The 18,961-nt window shown below is 43.6% G+C and overlaps 2 protein-coding genes across 2 annotated transcripts in view; both read left to right on the forward strand.

Annotated features, from left to right (window-relative positions):
* LOC119480982 (NACHT, LRR and PYD domains-containing protein 12-like) overlaps positions 1 to 18,961 on the forward strand; it is a 705,305-nt gene that overhangs the window by 46,557 nt on the left and 639,787 nt on the right. The window lies entirely within an intron of this gene.
* The window catches only part of dnah5l (dynein, axonemal, heavy chain 5 like), a 76,581-nt gene that overhangs the window by 429 nt on the left and 57,191 nt on the right, over positions 1 to 18,961 (forward strand). Inside the window, exons 2-26 of the mRNA XM_037757683.1 lie at positions 131 to 332; positions 1,122 to 1,225; positions 2,018 to 2,206; positions 2,286 to 2,360; positions 2,501 to 2,590; positions 5,636 to 5,707; positions 5,805 to 5,906; positions 7,159 to 7,345; positions 8,776 to 8,941; positions 9,874 to 9,967; positions 10,066 to 10,164; positions 11,207 to 11,388; positions 11,470 to 11,589; positions 11,671 to 11,776; positions 12,595 to 12,690; positions 14,799 to 14,894; positions 15,026 to 15,199; positions 15,333 to 15,422; positions 15,493 to 15,648; positions 16,005 to 16,144; positions 17,001 to 17,152; positions 17,489 to 17,696; positions 17,933 to 18,020; positions 18,162 to 18,285; positions 18,673 to 18,857. Of these exons, the coding sequence (XP_037613611.1) occupies positions 131 to 332; positions 1,122 to 1,225; positions 2,018 to 2,206; positions 2,286 to 2,360; positions 2,501 to 2,590; positions 5,636 to 5,707; positions 5,805 to 5,906; positions 7,159 to 7,345; positions 8,776 to 8,941; positions 9,874 to 9,967; positions 10,066 to 10,164; positions 11,207 to 11,388; positions 11,470 to 11,589; positions 11,671 to 11,776; positions 12,595 to 12,690; positions 14,799 to 14,894; positions 15,026 to 15,199; positions 15,333 to 15,422; positions 15,493 to 15,648; positions 16,005 to 16,144; positions 17,001 to 17,152; positions 17,489 to 17,696; positions 17,933 to 18,020; positions 18,162 to 18,285; positions 18,673 to 18,857 (3,297 nt within the window). The remainder of the gene's footprint in view (positions 1 to 130; positions 333 to 1,121; positions 1,226 to 2,017; positions 2,207 to 2,285; positions 2,361 to 2,500; positions 2,591 to 5,635; positions 5,708 to 5,804; positions 5,907 to 7,158; positions 7,346 to 8,775; positions 8,942 to 9,873; positions 9,968 to 10,065; positions 10,165 to 11,206; positions 11,389 to 11,469; positions 11,590 to 11,670; positions 11,777 to 12,594; positions 12,691 to 14,798; positions 14,895 to 15,025; positions 15,200 to 15,332; positions 15,423 to 15,492; positions 15,649 to 16,004; positions 16,145 to 17,000; positions 17,153 to 17,488; positions 17,697 to 17,932; positions 18,021 to 18,161; positions 18,286 to 18,672; positions 18,858 to 18,961) is intronic.

Below are 18,961 nucleotides of genomic sequence, written 5' to 3' on the forward strand. Positions count from 1 at the left end.
ACAATCTCAATCTCAACTAAAGGTAAAAATGTGTTAAGATTCAGATTGTATAAGCCTGGTTCATGGCCTAATAGAGTTTTTGTTCAGTGTAATAAATGAAAGTATTCTAATATGAAATAATATCTCCCAGATGGCAGATCCAGACTCTCCAGCTGAGGAGACGCTCCTAGTTCCCCCAGTCAGCAGCTCTGAACCTGGGCTAGGCGGCTCAGAGCTCCAGGCCGGAGGGCAGGGAGTCCAGGACGGCCCTGGAGGAGAGGAAGAGGAGGAGGAAGGAGGAGCAGACGGACCCTTTACTAAACCCAGACCTCCTCTGCTTCACCTCCACAGAGGTACAGACAACACACTGATCGACAAACTGAAACTACAGTAAAACTAACTACTGATACTATTAACTAATACTGAGCCTCAAGCTAACACCAACAGCTTAGTATAATACAGAGGCCAAGTCCAGCCTCTTATTTCACAAAGAATATGAACGGTAGTCAACGACGACAGACAAATATCAAGTCAAGAAAGCGGTTTCACACCAAACTAAATGATCCTACGACAAACAACGATTTTCTTGACTTGCAAAATTATCTTTAAATTGACAAACATCATATGTGAAAAGACGGAGACGACCAAAAACCAAGCCATGAGGCATTTTGGTTTGTTTTTAGTCGTCTCCATCTTGGTTTTGGTCGTCTCCATCTTGGTTTTTGTCCGTCTCCATCTTGGTTTTGGTCGTCTCCATCTTGTTTTTTTGGCCGTCATCGTCTTGGCTTCTTGGTTTTTGGCTGTCTCAAACTCATGGCTTCAAAACTGCAGTCCACAAACCAATGGGTCCATTTCTTCTATACGGTCTTTGGTTTTGATGATTTCTGTTCTTGTGTCGGTACATTTTGTGGTTTCACAACATTTTGCTGCTTGAAACGTGTAAGCCTTACTATGTGGCTGACAGCAGCTGATTTCATGGTTGCCTAGCGATAGCAAAATAACAGGAAAAATGAAGTAAAGTAATTTATGAACATAATGGTGTGACTATGTGATCAGGCTCTTATTCAGGTATTTCTGGTGTTTTTTGGTTCATTTGTTGGGTTTTTTTCTGCACTTTTACCGTTTCCTCCTCCGATCCTCAGATGCGACTGGCAGAGGACATCGACGAATAGGAGGCCAGAACCAGAGAGCCATTAATCACATGGCTTCTCCGGCGGCGGCTCCGTCCCCGACCACCGGCACATCTGTGAGTAAAACGGAGGCGCTATTATTTAAGCATGTAATTATGTTTTAAAAGTATTTAAGTGCTTTAGTGCCTCCAGAGGGAGCTGCTGCGTAACGTCTGATAAATGTCCTCAAGTGATGTCACTTGAATCGGCGTTGGTTGAAGACTACAACTTAGAAAAGTCAAACAATGTGGAGGTGTGGAGTTAGAAAGAAGTGAGACCTCTGTAGCTCGCTGTTCATCTCTGTTGCAGGATACATTAGCATAACACACTGCAATCTCTGACTGAACTGGCAGCAGTTAAGATGCATTGTGGGTAATGTAGGCACATCGTTTTAACGAGGAAGAAGAAAGTGTGGAATAAAGTAGATGATATCTGCTGCGTTGATTTTTCATCCTTTTTAAAACAATCCAACGTCACTAATTCCTTTAAGGCATTAACGCAACTTGCAATTTTTAGGTTGTAGCGGGCTCAAAAAACTAAATGATACTACGACAAACGGCAAAGTGTTTACAAATTTATCTTTTAAATTGACCAAAAAAAAACAAGATGGTGACGGACAAAAAACAAAAAAGTACATTTTGAACCAATAAAAACGTGTTTTTGATTATCGATTAATCACGATTAACTATTGTACTCGATTAACAGCCCCATGTAGTAGTAAAACTATAAAACTTATCTTGTTACATTTTTGTGTCAGTTATTTAATTGTATGTCAAATTTCTGGATAACGGGTTTGGTCAAGACTCTGGCTCTCGTGTCTGGGAAGGACCGCTCCGTACTGGATCTAAGGACACGTCATGTCTGTCCAGGTGTCTGGTAAAAGGGCGGTGCTGTTGTCCAATGAGGCGAGGAGAGAGATGGCGAAGCAGGCCAGAGCCTTGAAGGAGGAGAGACGAGCGACGCTGGACGCCCGACACAAATACTTGATCAGCAGGTTGGTGGACGCCGGGACGGCGGGGGAGCCGGAGGTGGAGGACGCCCTCGTCTCTGACGACAAGGTAGCGTCACAGCCCTTTCCTCTGTGGTCCACGGGTCAGTGGTCAGTCCCGTTATAATAATCATGTCTGGCTCTTCCAGTTCAGTCTGCTCCATGATTTCTTTGCTGCGAACGGATCCAAGAAGCTGATTTTCTTCTATCAGAATGTGACGCAGGTAAAAATATATTTGAGGTACAATTGTTCCTTTTTTTTCTGTCTCTGTTCTCATCACTCCTTCTTCTTTGTCTATTTTCCCTCTCCTCTCTTTTTCTAATCATCATTTTCTCATCATGTTCCGTCTGTCTTTGTCCCCAGAATCTGTCCCCCAGTCGTTCGTCCTCTGTGGACGCAGCCACCTCGGCTGTGGCTCAGAGGAAACTCTTCCTCACCACAGGGAGCTCTGAGGTAAAGGTGACCTTCTCAGTTAGTTATTCTGGAGGCCCAGTTTCACTGAGATGACATCACAGAGGAAGCCGAGAGGTTCCCAGAGAGGCGATGCACCGCCTCACCAAACGCTCTTTTTAAACAAATAGTCCCCACAAGGAGCTAAATCAGGGACTGTAAACGCTCTGTGTGTCACCGGTGCAATGAAAAAATGCGGTGTGGGAATATGGAAAATCTGTGTGCAAAGTTTCCTCCTAAACAGCACCGAGACACAACGAGACAGAGAATGTCTGAGAGGCTAACGTTAACATACAGAAACTAACCGGACTAGCAGAGCTAGAAATCACGGCTAAAGCTGCACGCTAACTCTGTCACGGACAGGAGACGTTATGGTATGGCGCTAACGTAGCGGTGGAGTTGTCAGAAATATGTAAAAAATGTCCGTAAAAAGGCAGAAATATGTCAATTAAATGTCTGAAATATGTCCGAAAAAAGGCCAAAAAAATACCAAGTATGTCCGAAATATGGCCCAAAACTATGTAAAATATGTCAGAAAAAGGCTGATATACAGTATGTCTGAATAAAATTATGAAAAATGCCTGCAAAATATCCGAAAAAAAGTGCGATAAAGTCAGCAGGTAACGTTATGGTATGGAGGTAACGTTATGGTATGGAGGTAACGTTATGGTATGGAGGTAACGTTATGGTGGTAACGTTATGGTACGTAGGTAACGTTATGGTATGGAGGTAACGTTATGGTATGGAGGCAACGTTATGGTATGGTGGTAACGTTATGGTACGGAGGTAACGTTATGGTATGGTGGTAACGTTATGGTATGGAGGCAACGTTATGGTATGGAGGTAACGTTATGGTATGGTGGTAACGTTATGGTACGGAGGTAACGTTATGGTACGGTGGTAACGTTATGGTATGGTGGTAACGTTATGGTATGGTGGTAACGTTATCTTATGGCGGTAACGTGGTGGTGGAGACGGTCGTCGCTCTCGTCTCCGTGGTCAAATGTGCCGACGCTACGACTGTAGAGCACCCAGATACTGACGTTTGTGTTAGTATAGTAGACACGTGGGACTACGTCCGCTTTTCAAAATAAGATGTTAACAAAGGGAACTGTAGATACTAAATACATCTATGGAAATCAGATTGATGGATTATATTCACCAGAAGTATAAAACATTATAAATTAAAAAGAAAATCCCACTAATCTGTGAGGGAAATGAAATGAAAGTAGAGATCCTACGACGTGCCGTCGGTAGAAACCTGTAGAAAGTCACGCCAGTGAATGTAAAATGGCTCTTGATGTCTGAGAGGCGTAGAGCCATTATGAAGCCAGTGAAGACGAGGTGGAGCTTTGTGAATGCAGGTGTGTCTGAGCCGGTTTAGTTTCACTCTGAGCTCAGAACAAACGCTGCACCAACGCCTCCTCAACGTTCACTATTGTCCTGCCTCAGAGATAATAACTGCTCTGCTCGAGTCTGTGTTGAGTTGCTATGGAGGATTATCCTGCGCTGCTTTGTTTGGCTAACGGTTAGCGAGGTGGCGCCAAACACCTTCAGTATATATTACACCGTCTGAAACCTGCATGCAGACCAGTCAGGGCAAGTAGACCGGCTGGCCTACCCTCCGATTCTCTCTTGAAACAAGTCTGAGATGTCTGAGAACCAACACAGCTAATAATGGTGCTAATAATGAACTCTGATCAGGGTTTAAAAAGTAATTTAACAACACACCCCTCACCATCCCAGCCTGTTCTTTAGAGGGGCGGGTACAGGGTTAGGGACGTTCATAAACAGTAATGTTAGATGCAGCTCAGCACTGAGTGTCAGGTTGTTTTAGTCATAAATCAGAACTAGAACATGATGATAGAAGTATATGATGTCCATCCTCCATGCTCTATTATGTCTCATGAGTTGTCTTTGGGTTGATTCCATTTGTTACACAGATTTGGTGCTTAATTTAAACGTTTTTTTTTTACCACCGGAGAATTGATCAAAATGATCAATAAACCCTCCAAACTACCATTCTGCCACCATTTTGGACTGAAAGCAACTACCGGACGCCAGTAAAACATCCACCTACAAAGTGCCGTACAAAAGTAAAACTACTCTATTGTCGTATTCTTCCGAAACGTCCTGTGAGGAACAATAAAATATTATAAATATAAAACGCGTTTTCAGTAAAAAAAAAAATGGCGGCAAAAAGACACCAGAGTTTCGTCTCGTTGCTTCTACACTCTGACTCAGCTGGCCGTTCAAGCGGTGACGCACCAGTATCGTGGAACGCTCCTGATTGGTTTCCTGCTCGCCGTTTGAAACAGGAAACAACGTGGCGGCCTGCTCGTAAAGTTTCTGTCGTTCCATCTAACCCCAGGCTGCATGGTGATGAAGGTAACACAGTTTATAGTCTAAGTATATAGTATATCAGTCTAATGCAGTGAGGGCCAAAGAGACAATGTACTACGGAGTATTAGGACCACATTGAGGGAAACAACATCTGAGATTTACACAATAAAGTCACAATATAACAAGAATAAAGTCATAACTTTACGAGAAAAAACGTCGTAATATTAAGAGAATAAAGTCATAACTTTACGAGCCACGGGAGAGGAGCTGAAGAGCTGCAGGTTTCTGACTGCTGGTTTAAACAATCCACCAAAATCTACCTCTGAAAACGTTTCAAGCTTTCACTTTAGAACCAGATCTCCTGGTTTGACAGCTTAGTCTGAGTTTCGTGAGCCGGACGTGTCGCGCTGGACGGGCTCATATCGGACTGTTTCCCGCCTTTTCATTTTGAAAGAGCAACATCCGACATTCGGGCCGACCAATCCTGTAACTTCATCACTGAAAATCATTCACCAAGAATCTGAACTAACCCTTTCAGTTATTTCCAGCTTCCTCAGGTAGCGCTAGCGTTCACATTATTCATAACCTTTCTGGTTAGCTCACTGTGCTAACCTGCGTCACTGCTTCCTGCTAGCGGCTGCGTGGACGCTGCCGATGGACACGTCCTTTAAACTCAACAGTCTCTTTCTGTTTGTTTGTTTCCAGCCTTTACTGGGGAAGTGTCTGTTCTTCCTGAGGACCACTGACAAGGCCATAACCACCGCTAACGTACAGCAGGTGTGTAGCTTGACTTCAGACACTAACCCTTTAGAGCGGGACACACCTCGACCCCCACTATAACGTCCTCGTGCCGTTGTCCCCGCTGCGTCTACAGGAGGTGAACTTCGGCATGTTGGACTGCAGTGACGGCAGCATCCTGAACGGTCTGGAGACTCTGCTGGCTCACATCATGTTGCCGGCCCTCCGGTCACAGCAGGTACTGTTCTGTTCTACCAGACCTCTGCTGCACAGTGCTGCACTATCTAATTCACAGATCTATAAACACAGCTGCGTTCATTTAGAACTCTTCTAGTTAAGAATATTAAAATGAAAATATTGGATCTGTGTAAACTCTTTCAATCTTTACATGGATATTATATTATATTATAATATATTATATTATAATATAATATATTATATTATATCATATTATGTTTTATTATATTATATTATATTAAATTATATTATTTTATATTAATTTATATTATATTATATGATATTATATGATATTATATTATATTATATTATGTTATATTATATTACATTATATAATTTTATGTTATATTATATTATATTATATCATATAATGTTATATTATATTATATTATATCATATTATATTATATTATATTATGTTATATTATATTATATTACGTTATATTATATTAAATGATATTATATTATATAATATTATGTTATATTATATTAAATTATATTATATTATATTATGTTATATTATATTATATTATATTATATCATATTATGTTATGTTATATTATATTATATTATATTATGTTATATTATATTATATTATATTATATTATATTATATTATATTCGGGGAGAAGAGGAGAGTCTGCTGTCACATGTGAAATCCCTGTGTGTCGGTTAGAATCTATATTTAATGTCAGATATGTTTACATAATATTTACTTACCTTAAAATATCTGGGATAAAAAAAAAAAATGTGGACACATTTTAAAACACTATAATCATAATCTGGATTATTAAATAATAACTTTACAAACAAAATTTCAATCCGTGTAGATGTAGATAATGAATACGTAAAAAAAACTGAGTGCTGCCAGTAGAAATGTCTCATGTGCTCTGTCTGAGCAATAAAATCAATTTACACACTGGTTTGTTTGATCTGCAGTAGTGGTAATACAGGATGTATTACTACTACTGTGTATTAGTATATTGTAAGGGAAAACCATAGACTGTATCTAAGAAATGGACGTAGTCCCCGTGACGACACCCATTGGTTTGTGGACTGCTGTTTTGAAGCTTTTAGTTTGGTATTTTGGCCGTCTCCGTCTTGGTATTTGACCGTCATATGGCCGTTGGTATTTCCCTTTTCAGAACCCGGAGGTTAAACATAAAATGACCTCTGAATTAGCTGCTCCGTTTCCTCGGCCTGATTGCACGGAGACATTTCATCCTATATTTTTACTACTGTATTGTGTGTCCAGACGTGGGGCTCTGTGCAGGAGGGCGCGTCCTGTCCAGACGTCCAGTCCTTTCTGTCCTCCGTGGACCAGTTCGTCAGTAATCTGAGCTCGGCCAGAGTCAACATGGAGAGAAAGTTCCAGCTGCAGCAGGTCGACCTTCCTGATGCCGTCAGCGAGCTGAGCAGCCCTGCAGACTACAGGGCGGCAGGTAGGAGGGTCAAGCATGCCTAGAGCTGAATACACACCTGTCACATCCTCCGTATGTCCACCTCATTACAGCTTATTCAGTAATACTGTATATACATTTAAATCGTTCAATATGTTGCCTCAAATTCTATCTATTATGTCACGGTGTTCTGCGGTCTGTAATTTCTTTATAACAGACCGTTGCTATGTATAACAGACCGTTGCTATGTATAACATACCGTTGCTACGTATAACAGACCGTTGTTACGTATAGCAGACCGTTGCTATGTATAACAGACCGTTGTTACGTATAGCAGACCGTTGCTATGTATAACATACCGTTGCTACGTATAACAGACTGTTGTTACGTATAACAGACCGTTGCTACGTATATCAGACCGCTGCTACGTATAACAGACCGTTGCTACGTATAGCAGACCGTTGCTACGTATAACAGACCGATGCTACGTATAACAGACCGTTGCTACGTATAGCAGAACGTTGCTACGTATAACAGACCGTTGTTACGTCTAACAGACCGTTGCTACGTATATCAGACCGTTGCTACGTATAACAGACCGTTGCTACGTATAACAGACCGTTGTTACGTATAACAGACCGTTGCTACGTATATCAGACCGTTGCTACGTATATCAGACCGTTGCTACGTATAACAGACCGTTGCTACGTATAACAGACCGTTGCTACGTATAGCAGACCGTTGTTACGTCTAACAGACCGTTGCTACGTATATCAGACCGTTGCTACGTATAACAGACCGTTGCTACGTATAACAGACCGTTGCTACGTATAACAGACCGTTGTTACGTCTAACAGACCGTTGCTACGTATATCAGACCGTTGCTACGTATATCAGACCGTTGCTACGTATAACAGACCGTTGCTACGTATAACAGACCGTTGCTACGTATAACAGACCGTTGCTACGTATAGCAGACCGTTGCTATGGGCGCAGCTCTGTTGTCGGACACTGGAGGACCGTTTTGGTGTCAGATTATTGATCTCTTCAGTAAGTAGCCGTGTAATAATCAGGATAATGTACAGCTAGCGGGTCATTGTTGTGAAAGATCCCCTTCAGGGCGATGAGTGAATCGGGGTGCAGCATCGCCCTGTTGTGGGATTCTTACACAACAATGACCGGCTAGCTGTACATTATCTCTTACATATATATTTTTTCCATTTACTATATTCACACGGCGGCCAGTTTGCTTTGAGTCACGCTCAGGGTGAGAACAAGCCCCCAGGGACAGCGCTCGTTATACTTCCTGGTTCATGATGAATTCCATACGAACTGATTTCGTGGGATGGATACGGATTACATCCGTGCGTTATGTTTGGTAGGTATAGCTACGAACGGCGGATGAGAACAGGCTGCACGTTATGACCATGTACAAAAACAAGCCTCATCCACGGCTGTCCATGTGCTCTCAGCCAATAACAGCGAGCTGGTGGAGCGTCTGGAGGGCGTGGTCTCCGTGTGGACCAATCAGATCAAGCAGGTGCTGACGGAGAGCGAGCAGATGAGGAAGGAGGCGGATGACGTCGGGCCGTCAGCTGAGCTGGAGCACTGGAAGAGACGCATGGTCACCTTCAACAGGTAGACACTCGCTGTCACTGACCACTCGTTACTTGCCGAGACTCGCCGTACGCAGCCGAATCTCGTTTAATCTCGCCCTGTGTGATCTCTAAAATCATTCTTATTTCACAGAGTTAAATCTTTAATCTCAATAGAGCTGTCAATCAATTAAAATATTAATCACAATTATGTTTTATCTGTTCTAAATGAACCGTAAAGGGAGATTTGTCAAGTATTTAATCCTATGTATGTATGTATTTATTATTGTAAATCAATTAACAACACAAATCAATGACACATATTGATCCAGAAACCCTCACAGGTACTGCATTTAGCATCAAACAATATGCTCCAATCATAACATGGCAAACTGCAGCCCAACAGGCAACAACAGCTGTCAGTGTGTCAGTGTGCTGACTTGACTATGACTTGATTAAACTGCATGTGATGATCATAAAGTGGGCATGTCTGTAAAGGGGAGACTCGTGGGTACCCATAGAACCCATTTACATTCACTGATCTGGAGGTCAGAGGTCAAGGGACCCCTTTGAAAATGGACATGACAGTTTTTCCTCGCCAAAATTCAGCGTATGTTCGTAGCGTTATTTAACCTCCTTCATGACCAGCTAGTCTGACATGGTTGGTACCGATGGACCCATCAGGTTCTATAGTTTACGATGATACCAGGATCTTCACTCCAGCGATTAATCGATTATCAAAATAATTGGCGATTAATCTAATAGTTGATAACTAGTCTGTTAATTGTTGCAGCTCTAGTTTAAGCTCTACCTGAATTCATGTTGCTCTTTTATATCTTCTCTCAAATAATTCATAATTTAGTTTAATCTTTTTTATTGCTAATCTAGTTTTTTTTCGAGTAATTTTGTCCCGTGTGTAACATTCATTCACTCATTCATAACAACTATAAACACGTGTGTTTCTGTGTGTGTCAGTCTGATGGAGGAGGTGAAGCGTCCTCAGGTGAAAAGGACTCTGGGAGTTCTGCAGGTCACCAAGTCCAGAACTCTGCGAACCTGGAGAGAGCTGGTCAGCTTCTGAAAAGACAATCAAGTTTAGTTCACAGCAGTTTATGTTGCTAATATCATGATTTATTAATTGATTGATTGATTGATTGATTGTGTAAGGACGGGGACATCACCGTCGTGGCTAACGAGGCCAAGGACAACGTGAAGTTTCTCTACACTCTGGACAAGTTCTTCGGGCCGCTGGGGAAATGCACTCCGGTAAAAAAGAAACCTTTTTTATGTCTTCATAAAGTGTTTGGATTCAAACCAGCATACTTCCAACATCATTAGATAAAAAAAGACATTCATACTGAGTATAAAGGAAAAATTAAGACAAAACATATTGCAGATAAATACATACAAAATGATGTAAATAATGTGGCCAGACCTCTGTAGCTCCGAGGCTTCGGGATAAAATATACACGTGTTTTAGTGACGTCGCAAACGTCACAGACCCTCTCCACTATCACATGTGGCCAAATCAAAATCAACAAACAACCAAACAAACGTCAAGAATCCATGTGATCAATTAGAAAATCAATACCAGCCGTTTCTTAACGCCTTATAACCAACCTGTCGGGATGGATGGCCGTCATTCATACATAGATAAATGAGAAAAACAATGGTGTTACATAGAAATGACAAGACATTTGTCATTTGAGAGTAAAGTATTGGTTAACAATGTCAAAACAATCAAAAGAGGGGCCCAACACACATTGTCTTTTTACCATTAACAGGTGGCCTGCAGCCACCTAGTGGCTATAAGTGGTAATGTCACATGGATGTCGACCTTTAGCAGTGGGAACATCTCTCTCCTGCCGCCGCAGCTCAACGAACTGTTCCCTCAGATCAAATGAATGCTCTCCATCACAAACTAAAGGCAGCTGACTAGATGTTGTGCCAGCTCAGCTCTACAGGTCACATTCATGTCAGAGTGCTGCTGCCGGGCAGTGATGACTGTTTATACCTCGCAAACGTCCCTAAAGACACGTCACAGACGGCGTGCTGCACTATTGCAGGTGAAATTACTTGTGAATTCCCGTGTCAGTCTTACACCTTCCAGTACCCTGCAGCTCTCTGTATTCACACAGAACAGGACTAAATGGGACGGTTTACATCCGTCACATCAAAACGTCTGTTTCTCAGATTCTTCATCATTTGTTGTCAGTTCAGTGTTTCACCAGAAAAAGCAAACTGAAAGAAATCTTGTATAATGCACTCACTGGTCGGGTTAACAGCTGGTCTCTCAACCTTCTGACAGACCAGTATGCTGGAGCACATTCCCAGTCTGATGACCAGTATCAGGATGATCCACACCGTCTCTCAGTACTACAACACCTCAGAGAGAATGACCTCTCTGCTGCTCAAGGTCACTAACCAGATGATCACCACCTGCAGGAGCTACCTGACGCAGGGCGTGGCCCGCATTTGGGACCACAGCAGGTACAGAAGACTAGACCACGAGACCTGATCAGACCGGACATGCACATTACTGAACTACACTACTGTGTGTGTGTGTTTCAGGCCGGAGCTGCTGCAGCGTGTCTCCGACTGTTGTAACCTGAATGTGGAGTACCAGAGGAGCTTCCAGACCGTCAGAGACAAACTGAGAGCGAACCCTGAAAAAAGACAGTTTGATTTCAGGTGAACATCAAGCAGCAACCTGTCCTCTCATTGTTTAACTCTTACTGTGTACCTGATGACTTCTTCTTTCTTTATCTTCAGTGAGAACTACATCTTTGGGAAGTTTGATGCTTTCTGCAGGCGTCTGGAGAAGATTGCTGACATGGCGTCGTCACTGGAGAGCCTGGCTGCTCTGCAACACATGAAGGTGGCCTGCTTTTTAGGATTATTACCACTATTATTATACAGACGTCACTAAAAACACCTCACAGACGTCACTATAACACCTCACAGACATCACTATAACACCTCACAGACGTCACTATAACACCTCACAGACGTCACTAAAACACCTCACAGACGTCACTATAACACCTCACAGATGTCACTATAACACCTCACAGACGTCACTATAAACACCTCACAGACGTCACTATAAACACCTCACAGACATCACTATAAACACCTCACAGACGTCACTAAAACACCTCACAGACATCACTAAAACACCTCACAGACGTCACTAAAACACCTCACAGACGTCACTATAACACCTCACAGACGTCACTATAACACCTTACAGACGTCACTAAAACACCTCACAGACGTCACTATAAACACCTCACAGACGTCACTATAAACACCTCACAGACGTCACTAAAACACCTCACAGACGTCACTAAAACACCTCACAGACGTCACTATAAACACCTCACAGACGTCACTATAAACACCTCACAGACATCACTATAAACACCTCACAGACGTCACTAAAACACCTCACAGACGTCACTATAAACACCTCACAGACGTCACTATAAACACCTCACAGACGTCACTAAAACACCTCACAGACGTCACTAAAACACCTCACAGACGTCACTATAACACCTCACAGACGTCACTATAACACCTCACAGACGTCACTATAAACACGTCACAAATAGCTGCAGAGTTTATCAGGTAACATCTCAAGCTGCTCTAATCAGCTAATATGTATTTTGATGTAAACCAACTGTTTTGCAGGTGGAGGGCACTGAGAAGATTTACGTTCGCTACCAGACCATCGTCTTCACCACCAAGTCCAAGACCTATGACATCCTGGACCACCGCAAGCTGGAGGTAACATTATATAAAATTATCTAGAAATAGAAGGAATAAATGGCACTTATCATAAAGTTACATTATGCTTCACTGAGAGGAAAAGCATTGAGATAAAAAACTAATAAATGAACAATAATAACCGCCGTTGTTTGTAGGGTTTAAAGCAGTGCAGGGGGCAACGTTGATGGGGCGTGTTCTTACCAGTGACACAATCAATACAATCCAGGATCTTTGAGTGAGAAATCGATGCGTTTCAAACCGCGGCGTAGACGCCGAAACACTGCACGTTTGTAATTTATTCACTTTCATGAACAGAGTTATTTTCCTCGCCATAATGAAGTCATAGTCACTTTCAGTCCAAAATGGCAGAAGCGTAGCTCTGCTGCTGGACGCTGACGTCGACACGGAACAACCAACTGACTTAATAATATACGTTCTGTAGGGATTTGGCAGTAACAGGTTTGGTTATTAGCAAATTAATTAATAAGTAATAATAGAATTATTATTTATTAATAAAGATTATCAATAAACATTCATTATAAACGGGGCACCACCCTGGAATCAGGGACCAATAACCAAAACGTTAATATAGTCTCATTAAATATACTAAACTATCAATTTAATAATTAAATTAATAACTATAACCAAAATAGATAGTAAAGGTTGAAGGATATCGGAGTTCTTGACATAGCAGAGGTTGGCATTATTCACTCTTGTACAACATTAACCAGACCAGCATGTATAATCCACAAACATTTATTTACAAGATAATAAAGGTTCAAAACACAATATTAATCTAACTAAATAACTAAACAAACCAAACACAGTGTGTGTGTGTGTGTGTGTGTGTGTGTGTGTGAGAGAGAGAGAGAGAGAGAGAGAGAGGGAGAGAGAGGTTTGTATGCAAGACCTTGTCTATGTGAAGCTAAACACATCAGATGTATACCTGAATATCTTAACTACAAATAATATCACAACAGTCAAACTCAATGAATAACATTAAACATATCAATACAAGTACATTCTAGAAATCAAAGTTGAACAGTCTTGCTCAGCCATGTGCGATTGCTACTGCTAAGGTAAGCCCAGTACGTTACCAATCCATGGAAGAAAGGGTTTGTAATTCCATGTGCTGAAGTTGTGGTTCCAAGTCAAAGATCTTGTCTTTGCTGTGCTCAAATCAAGTTGTGCAGATTGGAGGAAGCTGATCGCTCCAATACTTCTTCCCAGCAGCTTGATAGCTTGGTGCTAACTTCCTTGCGGTTGTTGCTTGAAGTTAGTTGGTAAAAAGGCAGGCTCTCGCGTCCTCTGACTTAGAAGAACAGTTCCTTGTGTTTCTTATGTCTGTTTCCTAACAGGCCATAGATCAGAGCAGAGCTGCTTCTGGTCTGGAGAGCAGCAGCTCACCTCCACAGGTTAGGAGAAGTGAGAAGAAAGGGCAGAAAGAAAGAAAGGGGAACAAAGAGATTCCTCTGGTTTTGTCCTGGGTGAATTTCACACTTATGTGTGAATGCTATAGTAGCCAATGGCTACAGAGTGGAGTCCACAGCCAGTGGCTGCATGACTCAAGGATCCTGAGAAGCGTAGTTCATTGTCTTTGCCACCAGTAATGGTTGGTCCCTACAGTTCTTTGGCCTCATCTTGGTGTGAGCTACAGAGTCACTTTAAACTAGATTATTTAATAAGCATGCAAGACTATAAAAACAGGATTTATTTGAACACTTTATCCTCTTCATTGATTGATGCAATTTGCTGTTTGTTTTAAGTTGTGTCTTATTTATGTGAAGTTTCTTCTGTTGTTTGTAACTTTGTGCTGTTTTGTTTTAAGCCTGTAGTTTCTGTGTTATGCTGGCCTCTTGGTCAGGACTCCCTTGAAAAAGAGATTTTCAATCTCACTAGGAATCTTCCGTTAGAATAAATTTAAAAAAAAACCCGACATACGGAGCTAAACGGCGGCAACTATTTAGTCTTCGCTCATGAATGAACGAATGAACAGCAGAAATACGGTGTTCTTGTTACCACGTCAACCAGCAGGAGTGTTGCTGAATGACGTTGCGTTGCAGTAAAAGTGTTGCCACATCCAACTTGTTTTTGAATCTGTGTCTATGTGTGTTTGTGTGAGTCAGTTTGACAGCGACTATGCAGACTTCCAGATCCAGGTTCAGGGTTTGTTCCAGTCTCTTCAGTCTCTGCTGGACTTTTGGTTCCATCAGTCTCTCACTGTGAGTTCAACACAATCAGGAGTAGAAACCAGCATGTGTAGAGTTAAGAGAAATATGATCTGTGGATGGATGGGGGGGGGGGGGGACAGCCCGACGTCAGAACCCCGTTCAGAGCGAGTGTCGTATTCCAGACGGAGCGGATGCTGGAGCTGCTGGAGGTGTTTGAGTCGGGTCCGACGGCTCGGCTGGACCTGAAGCAGCACTACCTGCTGCTGCTGCAGCACTACAGCCGGGAGCTGGAGCTGCTGAGGAAGACCTACCAGAGACAGCGAGACAGACCGCCCACCGGACGCAACCTGCCCCCGGTACAACACAACTCTTCCATTGCTGATTATTCTGGCCATTATTATCCTTGTTTATAGACGAACTGTTCCACTATTCAGTTTATTATCATCGACAAAGAAAAGCATCACAGTCTGTACGTGCGTCTCCTCTCAGGTGGCGGGGAGGATCCTGTGGTGTCGCCAGCTCTTCAGGAAGATCGAAGCTCCCATGTTGATCTTGAAGAAGAAGCTCGACGCCCTCAAGGTACGACCTCTGATTTTACTACGTTGGTGTCACCCATCAATACGACCTCACCTGCCCGTCTCTCTGCCAGGGACCCGAGATGACCAGAGTGATCCGGAGCTACAACAAGATGGCCGTGGTGCTGCTGCAGTACGAGGTGCTGCACCTGCGAGGGTGGAGTCAGGCCGCAGAGAGCGCGCCGCGCTGCCTGAGCGCCGCCCTGCTGGTCCGACACGAGAACAGCAAGGTGCTGGATGACGTATTGATAGATCAGTATGCCCTCTTCTCTGTTCGTAACCATGGTGAGGTGTTTAGTGGGCGGAGGCAGAATAATTCCCTCAACACGTTAGCTAACGCTAATTGGTTAATTGTCTTTTAGTGGAGGGAACCAGGGCGATGCTAACTTCCTGGTTGGCCTACAGAAATGGGTCATCCCTGGAGCGCTCTGTTGGGGATATTTCTCTACAATGAATGTTGAGGCTTCCCTTTTTATTTTGGCCGAGTCAGCATCGGTCAGAGACCTACACTCCGTGTCCTTCTGTGTTATAATATTGTTGTTGGATATACAGGAGCACAATGTGTGAGGACCTCTCTGTTTCCCAGGAGGTTTCTGTGAACCTGGACCCGGTGGTGCTGGAGGTGCTACAGGAAGCCCGGTGGATGACCAAACTGGGGGTGACCGTGCCGAAGGTCGTCCTAAAAATGACCTCCAGAGAAGAGCAGGTCAAAGCTCTGTACAAGCGGTGAGAACAGCCGTTGTGTTTTTAACGCTTCGCTTCGTTTGATGAAGCCAAAGTGCTCGACGGGCGTTCACAGAATTAGAATATGAAGTACAAACACACACTTCAGTTTCACTACACAGAGAAACCAGGATGCAACCATGTGTGATGTTTAATTTCACTGCACCATGTTGTGGTTCATGCATGTGCCCCTGTGCATGCTTTTAATCATTTTAACTAGAATTTATCTTAAATTGCTTTGAATGGATTTTCTCGTTTTTGAAATTAGACATTTTACATGACTTTTGTTGAGTTTAATTGACTTTTTTTGGTCTTCTTAACTTGAATTTACCAGAGGTCAACCTCCAGGTCTGAGAAGTGAAGCCAGTGCTGAAGAGTCTTAAACCTTCATCCTGTCTACCAGCCAGCAGGGGGCGACTCCTCTGGTTCTATAGAAGTCTACGAGAAAATGAGCTTCTACTTCTCTCTTGATTTATGACCTCAGTAAACATTGTAAACATGAGTTTATGGTCTATAAAGTATACTTTTATTTTTTAACTTAAGCTGACTTTACTCAACTTGATTACTTGACTTGAATCTTGACCAAAATGATGAATATGGAGACGGACAAAAACCAAGATGGAGACGACTAAATGCCGACAAAAAAAACCTGTAGTCCACAAACCAATGGGTGACGTTACCGTGACTACGTCCACTTCTTATTTACAGTCTATAAAGTCTACTTTTGTTTTTAGACTTCAGCTGACTTTACCTTCACTGAACTTTATTGACTCTATTGACGTGATGTTTGATGTGAACTGAATTCTCCTGGGTTTAAACTTGTGTAGTCTTTAACTGACTGGACTCTCTGCTGGTCCAGGCTGCTGGATCTGCTCCAGGACTACAGCTCGGTGGTCTCCAGGATCTTGCCTTCCCTCTCCCCTCTGATGCAGCCCTTCATCGGCCGGGTGGAGGCGTCCCTCTCCCCTGGACTCACCACGCTGTCCTGGACCGCCCTCAACACGGACGCATGTAAGCAGGACGATGGTTGTAACCAACACTAGAGTTGATCCAGTCCTGATCCAGGTCCTCTGTCTGTCATAGAGAGAGTGTACCAGGCCCTGAGTGATCTGGATCAGGTCTCCAGAGTTGATCCAGTCCTGATCCAGGTCCTCTGTCTGTCCTCAGTCATAGACAGAGTGTACCAGGCCCTGAGTGATCTGGATTAGGTCTCCAGAGTTGATCCAGTCCTGATCCAGGTCCTCTGTCTGTCCTCAGTCATAGAGAGAGTGTACCAGGCCCTGAGTGATCTGGATCAGGTCTCCAGAGTTGATCCAGTCCTGATCCAGGTCCTCTGTCTGTCCTCAGTCATAGAGAGTGTGTACCAGGCCCTGAGTGATCTGGATCAGGTCTCCAGAGTGTCCACAGACCTGCTGGAGTGTCGTATCGGTCGGCTGCTCCAGACCATGTCGTCCTGCTGTCTGCTGGTCCTGCCTGAAGACTCACCTGTCTCACCTCAAGACCTCCTGCTGCAGACGGACGGCTCGGTCCAGGCTGCTGCCGTCAGCCTCAACTGGTAATACTGGTGATACTGGTGATACTGATACTGGTGTTACTGGTGTTACTGGTGCTACCGGTGTTACTGGTGATACTGGTAATACTAGTTATACGGGTGGTACTGATACTGGTGATACTGGTGTATGTGTGTGTGTGTGTTTGTGTGTGTGCGTGCGTGCGTGCGTGCGTGCGTGCGTGCGTGCGTGCGTGCGTGCGTGCGTGCGTGCGTGTGTGTGTTTGTGTGTGTGCGTGCAGGCAGAGTCAGCAGGTGGAGAAATATGTGTTTGAGCTGATTGAGGAGCTGAAGAGGAAGATGAAGACGACTGAGAGCGTTAATCTAGAGGTAACACACACACACTAACACACACTAATACACACACACACTGAAGAGAATTGGGCCAAAAGCAAACTTAAGTTTCCTCCTCCTCCTCCTCTTCCTCCTCCTCCTCCTCTTCCTCTTCCTCCTCCTCGTCCTCCTCCTCAGGGATCCTTCCAGTGTGTCCATCCAGACTCCAAACAGAAGACTCGCTGTCAGTCGTGTCTTCCTTGTCGTTTCTACAACCTGATTGGTCAGCTCTGTCATCGGAACACTGAAGCGCTGGTCAAAGGTCAGCCATGTGTCCTAGCATGTCTCCTTCCCTTCCTCTGTCCTTCTTGTCTTCCCTCAGTTTGACCAAAGAGAGACGAAAATCATGTGTCTGTTTTGACAACAGCCGCTGCAGCCATTTTGGACTGAATATTATATTTATAATATTTAATTGTTGACATTTCAGTAAAAACCCACAATAGAATAGTTTCACTTCTGGAGGCGGACGTTTTACTGGCGTCCGGTAGTCGCGTTCGGTCCAAAATGGTTCCCGTCAACGTCAACCAGCTCTCCTCAGCACCATTTCCTCCGAGACGCTACGCTAAGGCGTTGACTACAGCGCGCGATTGTCTCCTCGCCGTGACGTTCTCCGTATGAATGTGCTTCACGCTCGTCTTTTCCCCTCCAGCCACCAGATCGTCTCTGGACGCCCTGAGGAGGAGACTCCATGTCCTCAAATACCAGCCGTCCTCCTCCTCCTCCTCCTCCTCCTCCTCCTGCAGCAGCCAATCAGCTCCTCCTCCTCTCTTCAGAGCCTCCATCCAGCTCGCCATCCCCAACATCGTCCTCCGACCCAGCCTGGACGACATCCAGGTACTCATCACATATACCAAGCTACGATGGACTCTCCTGAGCATCTGGATACATACTGGTTTACACTGGTTTATACTGGTTTATACTGGTTTATACTGGTTTAT

This window comes from Sebastes umbrosus, chromosome 21, assembly GCF_015220745.1.
Source record: "Sebastes umbrosus isolate fSebUmb1 chromosome 21, fSebUmb1.pri, whole genome shotgun sequence".
Lineage (NCBI taxonomy): Eukaryota > Metazoa > Chordata > Actinopteri > Perciformes > Sebastidae > Sebastes > Sebastes umbrosus.